Below are 13,715 nucleotides of genomic sequence, written 5' to 3' on the forward strand. Positions count from 1 at the left end.
TTTTGAGCATGAAAACATACACTAAATACATCAGGAAACAGTACAGGTGTGCAATTGTCAAACTCACATTTTGGGACTATTTAGCCCTTGCCCTGCACTTCCAAGATGTACCTAAGCTGTGTGACAATGTGTCTATTCTTAAATTAAAAAAAAAACAAAAAAAAACAAACATTTCCAAGTATCAGGAAAGCTCCAGTAGAAATCTGAAACTAAAACCAGCAGAAGAGGAAGATGTCCCTTATATTTATTGGTTCCTTAGGCTTTAGGGTAAGCAAACCAATCAAATTCAGTGTTTATGAACAGTTATTTGTTACTCCTCTGCACTGGAGCTTCCAGGAATGCCCAAGCTGGTTGCATTATGGAGCCCTCAGAAGTGCCCAGCCCTGGATCCAAGCACAGCCCTGAGCCAGCCATGCCTCAGCCCAGCCTGGCCAGCAGAGCTCTGTGCCAGCTGTTCTGACCCTGCCTGACAGAGGACACTGCACTCCTGTCCAACCCTCCAGCCTCACACTCCAAACTCTGCCTGGCCTGGAGGCAGGAGACTACCAGGACCCATTTTGTAGCAGCACAATAAAAGTCACACAGAGCAATGAGAGGCACAGAGCAGACCTCTCCAACTGGAGCACACTCTTAGTATTCTCTTTTTTGTGCTCCTACATATTTTAGCAGCATAATACCATAGCACAAAATAGAGCAAAACCTGTTCTACAGGGAGTAAAGAACTTGATGTTGGGTCTAGAGCAACTCCTGACAGGTTTCCAGACAACACAGGCAAGTATTACAGGTTTCTCTTCAACTTACTTTGCTGTATTAGCTTGTGGCTACTACAAGGCTGAAGTGCATCTTCTCTTCAGATTACTTCTTTGGCACAAAATCTGATATGAAGACAAACTACAGCAAACATGGCATATGGAAAAGGACCTCCAAATGCCAAATTCTGAATGTACAAGTGCCGAAGCCAATGGGCATTTACTCACCCTCAGTTTCTCAGTAACATCATGTACTTAGCTTCCTTACACAGAAAAATGAGAATATTTTATAAGTGTGACTGAAAAAATAGAATTGACGTGCAGGCATAGAAGATGCATGACCTGTTACTCCGGGGAACAGCTGGAGAGAAAGCCTTCTTATGCACTGTACACTGACAGACAAAATGAAAATAAAAGCCAAAAGAAACTGCTATATTACTGAAGCATTCTTTACATTCTGCCTCTATCACTGCTGCATTTCAGTATTCACCCACTTAAGCACCAGTGGCAAAATGGTAATCAACCACCCTGAAAAACCGGTTTAAAGCACACACTGGAGGATTGATCTTATCTGTCTGAACACAGGAAAGCCACTGAAGGATCTCGTCCAAGTCTTGGTTAATGGTTGCCCTTTCAAAGCAAACTCCAAGGGTGTTTGGAGAGGCCCTAAGAGAGTACTTGGCATAAGCAGTCTGCATGCTGAGAGTTTCTCACCATAAACCTGAGACAAATTTCTCCCAACCTTCAGGTGACTAATTTCTACAGAAATTAAAGAGGCAGGATCATATGTGCAGGAACTACCTCTGAACATGTGGATCAAGGCTCATTTACCTTGTAACTCTGAAGTATTACACACATGTAAATCACACTTAAAAACCACATTTGAAGCAACTTCAGATGCACATCATAACATGAACAGCACGTAGAAATTCCCTTCAGTGGTTTGTTCAGCCAAAGCTGTACCACATTCCTGAATTAATATTATGATGGTTCCAGATGGAACCTGTGGAAGTGGAAGTCTGACAGAAAACAAAAGTGACTGTCTGAATGAATGAAACAGACATTTCCCTAGCTTAAAAAAAACCGTATCAAAGTCTGTCTGACAAGACTCACACAAAATCTGCCCTTAAGTCAGCTATCAGAGTTATTACCAAGAGATTCAGTAAATAACAAAACCTTCACTTCAAAGGTATATAATTTAAATTGAGAGAAGTGTCAAGGGAAAACCCAGGGCTGAAATTTCTGCTCTCTCCTCAGACTCTAGTGGAAATGGCTGTTTTCAAATCAGTTATTTGCAATTCCCAGGCAGTGCAGTTATCATCCAAAGAAGGCTGTTCAAAATATGTGAGGAGGCAACCAAAAACAACCACAAATCAAAGAGGAAGAAGTACCAGAATACCACAAACAGGGGTAGAATTAAAAAAAAAAAGGAAACAAAAATATACAACTAAAAACTGGTGACAACAGCAAAAGCTGAAGACCTCTCACTGCAAAAATATCTACTTCTGAATTTCTGTTCTCAGGCTAGTACTATCACAGCAAGGTACCAAATGAAATTATGTTTACTGACAATCTACAATGCTCTCTTAGCATAATCAGTAACATCATCTACAAATATAAGCCAAAGACCCTGGATTCTCAGAGTCTCAACAGAGTTAAAAAAACAATTGCTTTGAGTCTCAAAAACACCAGACTTTTGGACAAACAACTTCAAGAACTGTTTTCACTCCTGGTCTATTTTTTGATATCCAAATTATTGGTATTAGCATTTCTGACTGTACACAAAAAATGGTGTTTTGTTCACAGTATCTAAAGACTCACGTCAGCAATCAGCACTAGTCCACTAGAAAGGAAAAGAGCTTTCTCATTTATTTTTCAAGTTTTTCCTTTTCCACCAGCAATTTGGTGACTTCTGTGTTCATTACTAAGTTAATCTTGGGAGTTCTCCCAGAAAATGAAATGGAGTCCATTGGTAGAAAGCTTAACTTCAGCAGATTGGGGACCATAAATACAAGTATTTTTTTGTAATTCTATACTGAACCGATATGAAAGATCCTATTCTACAGTATTTCCACTAACAATTTCTTTTCTATCTAATTCCAGTGGCTCACATCAGAAAGTGGACTTCATTCTGAATTACTGTGACACTGCCAGATAGCAAGAACTTGGGTTTAAAAAAAAATAAAAAAAAAAACAAAAAACAAAACAAAACCAAAAAACCAAAAAAACAAAACAAAAAAAAAAAAAAACAGTGAATCTTGAAAGGAGATTCAGTAAACTTGAGAAAAAACCAACAGTCTACTTACTGGTACACTGGGAGTTTTCAAAGCTGGTGGTGCTGGCAGAGCCTCTGATTCTGGCTGGTTCCAGTGTCTAGCATTATACACTGCTTTTGTGGGAGACTGAAAGATAAAAATAAAAGTTATTTCTTAAGTAAATTACCAGTAGTCACTATACACTTCAAAAATTACTGCAGCAATACTGTAGCCAAACAAGGAAAAGGAGCCTTATTTTTCCTGCTGAATTCCCAGCAACACAAATTCTCAACATCACATGCATTGGAAAAAACAGACTCTGAAGCATCCGATGGTTTTAAAGACATACAGGCCCACTCAAATGGCATGACATATATGTATTTAAAGAACTTTTCAGTTGTCCCATCTCTTAAATTTATTCAAAGGCAAAAGGTCTGCAACCTTCCTGTAGACCAAAACTGACAGCTTAGGGGAAAGAAACATGTTGGCAAACACCATGTCAGTGGAAATATGACCGGTTTAGAATCAAAATGCAGAACGCATATTGACTTTGATGCTAGGAGGAACAAAACCACTCAAATGTAAGGCCTTAATCCATATTAATAAATTAAGAAATCTTTCTTTAGTCTTGCTCAAAAATGTGTCAAGGCAAATCAAAATGTACTTTCCTTGAATTTTTAGGGAACGTAACACACCCCTTAGAGGAAACAAAGACAGAATTCTATTTCTAGCATTCGCATTTACCAATCTACTTGCATAATATTGTTCTAGACTAATACAGCATTACAAGTTCAACAATTTCCCACCACGCCATGTGTCAAGTAAACTCCCTATCTGCTTCTTCACAGCACTTACATAACATTTTAAATGAGAAAAAATAATTTCAAATAAACATTTTCTGACAAAATATAATGTATCAATTGTTTAACCCAAATACAGCTCAAGCCCACTGAGAGGCCACATGTGGCAAGCCATAGGACCATCCAGGGACTGAGCACCACTCCACAAATTACAACAAGATTCTGGCATGTCAAAAGCTAGAAAGCCAATTCTCTAAGTCAAGTGGCTCTGTATTATTGCAGAGTAAAACTGCTGCGCTGCATCCTTCTGTTCTTCACAAGAAAAAGCCCTACAGAACAAAATTTCAAGGAATATTAGCAGAATGAAAGCCTCAGCTAGGAGTTTTCAGAGCTGAAAAGCACTAAACCATTTCAGTCTCCAGACAGGATAAAAGCCTCTTTCCCCTGCAGAGTGTGCTTTGATGCGGCCATGAGAAACTAGGATTGTTAAATTATGTTCCTAATATTATGTTCCTAACAGTGCTCAGGTACCTTTCATCAACATGTGTACAGTAGTTATTATCTTAAGTTTCATCAGTTTTGCAAGGAAGCTCTTTTTGACAATATCTGTTCGCCTCAGAAAGTTTAACTGAGAAACCAGTTTCATGTTCAGGATACTGCAGTTACAGGAGGACATCTGGGTCCGCAAGAGAAAGAGTCACATGGATCTCTATTTGAAAAAAAAGGCTAGAAAATGGTTCAGATGTTAGCTCTCTTTTCTCCTATACCTTTACAAGCAGAAAATATTTATCTGGAATCTGACTTAGGGTCTGCAATGAACAAAGGAAGGACAATTTGCAAATTAAGATTTTTTTTTTTTTTAATTAAGGAAGATACAATTCCACAGCTACCTGCAATGGAAAAGAACCACCGAGTGTTTCTGTTCCTTGAGTTGCTCACAATTGTTCCACGCTTCGCCTCAGTGCATATTTAAGATTAGGAAGAGAAGGTAAAAGTTTCTGAGTGCCCTATCCTGGTATACAGGATTATTCAAGGAAGCAACACAACTCCGTCAAGTAACCTGCACGGTACCACATTTTATAGGATCAGACCAGTTTGGGGTGAAATTCTCTGCCTGCGCCCCACCTGTGCATCCCTTTTCCTCCAGGCCTTGTGTTCCAGCAGGAGCCCAGTGCAGCCCCTGGCCGGCACGGGGGGAGCAGAGTCAGGCTGGGTTTGAGCTTGCCCTGGCCAGGCAGCGCTGGGCCACTCCCTTGCTGCCCACACCACAGAAGCACACGCAGTCTCCTTGGCTTTTCCAAATCCATCACCTCCACTGTGCGCACACCCACCCACACGCGCGCTTGCACACACGCACACACACACACACACACATGCACACACACACGCACACACCCACCCAGCAAAGAGGCCCAGGCCACAGGAAGCACGTTCAGTGCTGGGGAGGGAGTTACAACAAACGCACCAACAGCTGCGGCAGCCCAACCAAAAGGGCCGCACAGCATTAGTGTGCTTCCCTTAGCACAGAGCAACAGCTGATGCGTAGGAAAGAGTTCAACAGGGCAAACAGATAAAAGCAAATTCCTTCTAAATACTCAGAGCTCACAGGCTTCCAAAGATGGCATGCTTTTTGTTTAACAGTCAAAAATGGGCTTTTCTTCTCCGATTTCCCTTAATCCCTTACTAAATCAAAAGCCAGGCCATCCCAAAGTGTTTTGTGGCACTTTACAACTTAACCATTTCTACTGCAATAGAGAAAAAAGGTTACGGTGGTTTACATAATAAAACAAGTAATGCCACCAATAAATGCCTGTTCTGAGAAACAAGGATATCTGCATTTAATAGCTCTCTCATAACATAACCTGAAGTGCAGCTGGAAACAGTAATCCTTAAAATCTCAAGTACCTATGGAAGGTCAGTTTTAGCCAACATTGCTAGTAGTATCTTCCACTTCAAATCAAAAAAGATCTAAACGAGTGATTGGCCTGTGATTCCACACCTTCCCAGCTGTATTTCCTTAGATGCCTTACCACTTGCTATCTGGTCAGTCTCACACTGCCTGCACACAGCTGGTCCAGCAAAACACACCTGCAAAAATCCAGCACCGCTTCCCGATGAAATTCCGAAGAGCTCCAACACCTTAATGCAGAGACTTCGGAGATCTCTTACAGCTCCTGTGGACTTCAACACAGCAAACACATCCCTCCTTTCCAATCACCTCTTAAGGCAACCTTCCCATTTTCCCTTGCAGCACAGAATTAGGATGAATTTCCAGAACAACTGCAAAGAAACTGTGCCAATACTGACCAACCAGCGAGCACCATGTGGACTTGCTCTGGATTACTGTGTGACAGAACTGAAGCCAGGAAAAGTATCAAAGATCAAATGAATGCTAATGAAGAAAGACTTTTCAGAAGGGCTTGATCACAAAAGCAAAAAGGTTGGTCTGGTTGGTTTAGGGGCTTTTTTTTTTTTTTTAAGGCAACTCAAATGCTTGTGATAACAAGCTTCCCTGAACAAGCAACACTGATATTTAAGCACCAATAATAAAATAAGCTTCCTCTGAAAGACAAGAAAAGCTTGCAACTATTCAAATAATGCACACTTTTCTTTAATAATTCCTTCTCTCAGGACTAACCTGGAATAGATGCAAGTGGAAGTACATCATTCCTTTGAATTCTGTGTTCTTAAAGCAAGTAAATTCTGCAATATTAATCAGCTGTAAAAGCTTCTACTGAATAGCAGAGGAGTTTCCTTTTTCCAAACATCTAGAACTGACAGCTGCTTACAAAGAAAGATATACATGCCTGAAAGACTGCAAATATTCCAGGGTAGGTATAAAGCATATGGTACTGTGGGACTCAGCATATGATTCTGGGAGGGCAAGTGCACATACAAAACCAGAACTAATGCCAGGGATTGTACAAAATAAAAGAGACAGCTCTGTGCATAAGATCATCTCCAAATGGCATGAACTATGGGTCATGCTTTACCTCCCATCCCTGAAAGCCTCAAAGCTGAGATTTTCAAGAGCTGGCACTCTGCACATACTGATGCAGCACTGCCTGCCATTCACAGATGTAGGAATAGCAGAAAATAAGAGCCAGGGACGAGTCACACAGAAAATACTAGCAAAACAAGAAAGCGTGTCTATTGGCAGGCAAGAATGCTTTCCAAGGTAGAAGACAATGGCAAAATAAAACGCCAGAACATTTTTAACAAATATCCTGATAAATGAATCATTTATACCTTAAATGCATTCAGTGACACTGTATGCCAGATGCTTGTCAAAACAACAAGTTCCAAAAAAACCCCAAGAAACTAAATATGAGTTACCGTTCTGTATTCATCATCATTAAGAGTACTATTCTGTCCTGCATGTCTCACTTTGAGCAGGAGGAAGGTAACAAGCATGTTATACAACATAGAAATATTGACAGTGGACTGTTTCTTTTGAAAAGGGAAAGGAACAAACATCACTCACAGCAACGAAAAAGAAATCACGCTTCAAAACAGGAAGATGGAGTATCAATTTAGCATAGGCTGAGCCACGTTAATAGAACAGAAACAGAAGTTAATTTGGACTCCAGGTAAGCAGTTTCCAACAGCAGTTTAAAACCAGTACCAAGTAATTTTGCAGTGTTCAAAATCTGAACTGCATCTCCATTATTTGGATCAAAGTAGCAAATAAGTACAAATAAACCACTGCAGGGATCACTTAATTATGAGGTGCTATTCCATTTAAACACAAAACACATTATGCACACACATAGCCAGAGAACTACAAGCTGTTAGTCAAGTTTTAAGAGTATCAGACAACACAAGGAGCAAGGGAAAAAATGACAGAGGATTTTCTTGCATCAAACTTCTGAAGAACTGCAAAATGCTTTTTCTTTCTTAAGCTCAAAAGGAGGTCCACAGGGCGAAACAAGATGATGGATCCAACACCCAAGTAAAACATGAAAACAGAACTTAAAAGGACAAACTGATAAATGAGATTCATTAACAGAAATAGCCAATGATCTTCTGTACGCTGCTTATGCTGAGTGTATTCAAAGGTCAGCTCAGAAGCAGAAGCCATATGGTTATGGTCACTAATTTGGCCTGAAACCTTTATTAAATCTAATTAAAAGGGACAGGGTACAATAGTTTAGACATATCACCACAATACTGGAAACATAATGCTTTGCTCAAGAGAAAAGAAAAACCTGCAGTTCAAGGAACACCCTGGCACAAGCACTTCCCAGCAGAAGTGCTCACACAAATTTCCTCCTCTCTTGGTTGCAAAAGGCAAAGAGAAGCAGGCAAACACGGACACACATCCCCCTTGCCTCCTCCTTTTAATCCTAACCTACCCAAAGTGTATCCATCTACTAACAGGAAAGCCTTGACTGCAATGTAATTCCAGAGGTCGTACGGCTGGGCTGTGTGTACACCCACAGAAACATTCCCATTCAGATCAGTAAAAAACACTGTCCAAACCAACCTCCCACATGTCCTCAGTCACAGCTGAGGATGCTGACCTGACCACTTCCCCATGCAACCCAATTTCAGCTGCACCTCCAGAGAGCACCTACCCCACGCCACCTGTCACAAGGCGTTGCCAAGATAAGGTCGATATAAAGCTAATTCCAAGTAAAAACTTTGAAATGTGTCTAACAAAGAAACTGGCCCTCAACACCACCAATTTTTCCCCCAAGACACGCCCACATTGCTCTCATGGAGCAATTATTGAATGCTCATCAAGTCACAGACAGAGTGAGTGAACTAGCCATGCTCATACAGTACACAGGAGCTATGAAGACAGTTTTGCATATTCGTCTGCATATAAAGCAAGTTCCAGTGGCAAATGAAACTGGTATGTTGTAATCCCTTTGAGCGTTTTTTTCCCCCCATTTTAGAACTTCCTACAGGACTGAGACCTTGTGCAATAGAACACTTATCCTACACAGCAATCTAGCATTGCCAAATTACTAAAAGATTAATTACTGGACCTATGGAACTGAGGTGTGCATGAGTTTCCTTGCAGGGAATGTAGGGATGCAATAGAGAATCTAATTTCAAAAATACTTTAATCAATCCTTGCTTCTTGCCTTAGAGCTAATACCAGTAGGAACTGGAATATAAAATGCCACGTTTCCACCATGACAATAAACGTTCTCCATTCAACTTGATTTTTCTACTTCCTGAAAAAGCCTAGTAAGCACATGGGGAGAAGGATTGCCATGCTTATTTTTCATTTGTTCCTCTGGCCTCTATGAGGACTTAGCCTGTTACATTCACTTTCACCTCTACCCTTCTCAGACAAAGCTGCCAACGTCTTGATCAACACAACCTAGAAAAGAGGCAGTTCCAAGAATGCTGCTACCATAGTTCCACCCAGCAGCTTCATATGGAGGACACTTGAGGAAAGAGTTTTACCAGGTGGAAGGATCCCAGCTTGGCATCTACCAGAACACTCTCTTCACCACAGTTTAACATGAAGGAGTGACAACAAAATAATTTTGATCAGCATCAAATTATTATCTTGAAGTGAGGAGACCAAATCCCAGCATTTGCCTTCACTCCGAGATGGCTTTGAGGTGTTAAATCCCAACTCAATTCAGTAAAATTACAGCAGCTATCTCACTCTTCAATTTAGCTGACTAATCTGAAAACCTGCCAGTCCTGACTAGTATTGTGCTTACTAGCTTACACATTAAGAATTGGTTTTGGTCTATTTACATTAATAATAATTTACAAAGTCCCTAAATGGTAAGCACTTGGAAGCACTTGGATTAAATAAATATGCTTATAGAAGAATTTGGCTTTGCAAATGTTCGGTGAAATAAGTGTCAATATGAGGCTTTGGTTTCTAACAAATCAGCTGTTGAACAGATTTATTCTCACCTTTTTTCATATTTTATCTTTAAAAAAAAATTATTCCAGCAGTATCAAAATTGCTTACAACACACAAGTTGTAAGTTATAACACACTTATAACTGGCTGGAACTTATAACAGCTCATCTCCTGTTTATCATTCCAACAAAATCTATTTGGACAAAAAACTTCCCACAAAAGCCAGTTCAGGACTGGGCAGCCAATCTGCCAGAAGCACCAACCAGCAAATGAAAGGAATGCACTGTGGAAGCAGCAACAGGCAGTCACAGATTGTCAGCTCTGCCCTGCACCGTTTGTCAGCCTGCTGACAGACAGACTGGGCTTACCACTGAACTGAGAGGTCAGAGAGTGTTTCAACTGCCCAAATTCAGCTGGACTCCTCTAGAGAGTCAAAACATCTTATGGCAATTAATAATATTTCCTCTCAAAAACAAGCAATTTTGATTCTCTAAATTAGGATGCAAAGAGCAGCTCAATGTGCATATTTATCTGCACTTTATTATCACTGAAAGAAATGCTTTATTACAACTGTTCATCCTTAGAGTAGGACACACTTTAGCTAAAGGTTATGCAAGATGAAGACAAGCAATTTTTTTTAAAATGAGCCCTGGCCAGTCTATTCTGATCTTACCATTATATGTAGAGAAAGGGCTGAAAGCAAAACTTTTGAATTATGATTCCTCTGCTGCTTTGTCAGGACTATTTATTTGAAGTAAGTTATGGAAAAGTAATAAAACAAATCACAGAGGTTAGAGCACTTAAGATAGACTAATGTTCACATACTCTAGAACTTAAAAATTAAATAACAAAGAAAACTCTTTAAGAACCTGATTTGGGGAAAGGCTGATTTGTTTGCAGGCCAGCAAAAAGAAACATTACTCGCAGGATGCCTTTGATAAATATCTACTGTAAAGCATAACACAAGCTAAGTGGAAAACTACAGATCATAGTGCAGTCTAGTTTCTGTCCCCTCCCACGCACACGTCAGTGTCACATTAGCCCTAAGATTACTCAGCCAGCCCAGAGAGGGCACGGGTTCGTACTTCTCCAATTTCAAAATACTTTCAAAGACCAGGTATAAGCTTCTCATCTTGAACTCCCAGTTTACTTAGAACCAGCATTTGTTTCAAACTGGTATTTATAGGTCTTTCCAGCCAGCATGAAACACCAGAGGAGAAAGCTCCCACCAAACTGTAAAAGATCTCTTATACCCTTAAAACATGTATTGCAACAAATGCTATTAGAAACAGAGGCTCACACATCAGGGTTGGGGTTTTTTTCCAGGTATTGACAGTTTCTGATCTTATAACAGGAGTGTGTTATTTTCCATGATGAAATTGACCTCCTCATGGGAAAAAAACCCTGCCTATAGGACAAGAAAGATGCATTTAAATAATGAACTAAGGACTAGTGGCAGATCAGACTGAAATCATACAGAAGAACAAAAGAAAACTTCTTCCTGGTTCAGCACTTGGTAATTGGAAATAAGTTCTCTTTACACAATATTGATTTAACATCTTTCCAACTTACCTGTCCAAAGACCACACTCGGAAATCTTGCACACATTTCTGTACCTTGTTTGGTACAGAAGTTATTCTGAAAACTTGACTAAAACATGAAAAGCAATAGTTACAGGGTTATGACAGGCTCAAAGTTTTGCCCTTGGATACAAAGTTCAGCAGCAGTCTGTTGGCTAAGCCATGTCTGAATTCAGCAATGCTTCCATTCATATATTCGACACTACTGTCATGACTAACCCCACTAATGTCACTTGATCAAAGTGCTGCATGTAATCCTGCTAACGCCGCTGTGTTTGGTGAGCATTTCTCAGCTGCAATGTTGACTTAACCAGGTTAAGATTACTTACTCTCTCTTCTTTCGTCCCCTCAACTGAGTAGATACAATAGTTGAGAGTTTCCCAGTAAACTGGACCAAGATTAATGTTAAATGTTTCCTTTCCAGTGAGTTATTTTTATAGCAATACACAAGGTTGGGAAACTGGAGGCACAAAGAAACAGGAGGGAGCTGGTTGAAAGGAAGAGCAAAAGCAGCATAACTACGTGGTTCTGTCAGTATCTTTTGCCTGTTTCAGATAAATCCAGTCCGTACAGTAGACGGGGTTTTGCTGGGTTTGGGACTGGGTATTTTTGTTGTTTTTTGGTTTGGTTTTTTTTCCCCCCCGCATAGTCCAAGATCTCATCTTTTCCTGGCAAATGCAGCCCACACTAGTAGAGGAACTTTCAAGAAACTCCACTTGAGTGTACTAAAGTATACTAAATTTTAACAGTACTTTAAAAGCCCTGTTACCAAAACGTTCCCAGGCACAGTAAGCAGTGAAAGCCAAATGCCACGCCACACAGCAAGGCAAGGGGACCCCATGGCAGGCAGACACCTGTCAATTAATAGCTAAAATGCACTGACAGCTATCCGTTTTGACTGGGATGTGCTAGATCAATCTGTCACTATCTTAAACCCATTAAGCCTCATGAGAACTGCCAAAAAGGACTGCTGTGATTTAACCCCAGCTGGCAACTAAGCCTCACCCAGCTCCTTGCTTACCCCCAGTGGGAGGGGGGAGAATCCAAAGGGTGGAAGTGAGAAAACACAGAGATAAAGGCATGAGTTATACAGGGAAAGCAAAAGCCATGGATGCAAGGAAAACAGAACAAGGAACTGATTCACCACTTCATATGGGCTGGCAGTTGTTCATTCCCAGGAAAGCAAGGCTCCATCTGTTATAACAGCTACTTGGGAAGACAAAGGCCATCACTCCAAAGGTGTGTTCCCCCTTTCTTCTTCTCCAGATTTTTACATTGCTGAGCACAATGCCATATGGTATAGAATGTCCCTTAGGTCATTGCCACCAGCTGTCTCCTCCAAACCTCCGTGCACACCCCCAGTCTCCTGGCTGGCAGGGTGGGATGAGGAACAGAAAAGGCCTTGGCTCTTTTGTGTAAGTGCTGCTCAGCAATAACAACATCCTAGCACTACCAATAGCATTCTCAGCACAAACCCAGAACAGCCCTGTAAAAGCTCCTCTAAAGAAAATTAACTCTATTCCAGCCAACACCAGCACACGCAGCAAACTCTGTGGTCCAGTATTTGAATGGATCAAAGGAAACACCAGGAACATCAAGTTAGTGGCTAAGAGGTTTTTCCATAGCTTATCCTGTACAAGCCAATGTGTGCACAAGAAGAGGGAAGAAAAAGCCCACTGATTTATCCCCATTCGCTGGGAATGTGCACACACTCACAAGCCAGGCAGGTTTTCTAGTGCTAAGATTTCAACAAGGGAATTTAAAGACATTTCTACAGGCATAGCAATGTAGGAGAGTAAGAAAAAAATTAAGCTAGCTTCAAATAATTTAAAAGCAGTAAATATTCATTGTAAAAGTGAATATTTAATTGAAATATGCCCATTTTAACTGGAGTCAGAAGTCATTAAGCAATGAATAAGCCTTCAGGTTACTTTTTAGTTTGATCAGTAGTCCACAAATCACCAATGTAGACTGATCATACAGTGAGAACTTTCTTCCTCATCTTACCAATCATAAAAAACACATGCAATCTCTCAAGAAAAGGTCAGTATTTTACAGGTGCTAAAATTGCCTTCTATAGCAGCATGGAAGCTTTATGAAATATACTCAGTGCGAAAGATTTCAGCATCTAAGAAACTAATTTCAAGAGACTTGTTTCTATAATTCACCTATTCTAAGGCATAAGGGAAAAATATCCCGATAAAGTACTAATCTAATTGAAATTTCATGCTACTTTGAGAAAACATTAAGACTGAGTCTGCTTCCAGTTGTGCCAGCTTGAGAGTCAGTGCTTTTTTCTGTTATACCTCCTCTGTCTCCTTCATGCAGCTCCCTAACTCTTCCCACATGTCTCAGCAGCCCTGAAGAGCAGTAACAGAAAGATTAGAGTTTCTGCCCCCCTCCCAGACCCCTCAAGCTGAAAGGCTCCCATATCTTTCAAGTATGATTTGCAACTCTATCTAAATTCTTACCTTAAAATATTCAAAGGTAATC

General features: G+C 40.4%; 1 protein-coding gene across 3 annotated transcripts in view; it reads right to left on the bottom strand.

The window, feature by feature from the left end:
* Positions 1 to 13,715, bottom strand: part of WAPL (WAPL cohesin release factor) — a 64,895-nt gene that overhangs the window by 23,832 nt on the left and 27,348 nt on the right. For all 3 annotated transcript variants that reach the window (XM_062496922.1, XM_062496921.1, XM_062496920.1), the window contains one exon: positions 3,056 to 3,151. In XM_062496922.1, the coding sequence (XP_062352906.1) occupies positions 3,056 to 3,151 (96 nt within the window). The remainder of the gene's footprint in view (positions 1 to 3,055; positions 3,152 to 13,715) is intronic.

This window comes from Cinclus cinclus, chromosome 7 (genome assembly GCF_963662255.1).
Source record: "Cinclus cinclus chromosome 7, bCinCin1.1, whole genome shotgun sequence".
Lineage (NCBI taxonomy): Eukaryota > Metazoa > Chordata > Aves > Passeriformes > Cinclidae > Cinclus > Cinclus cinclus.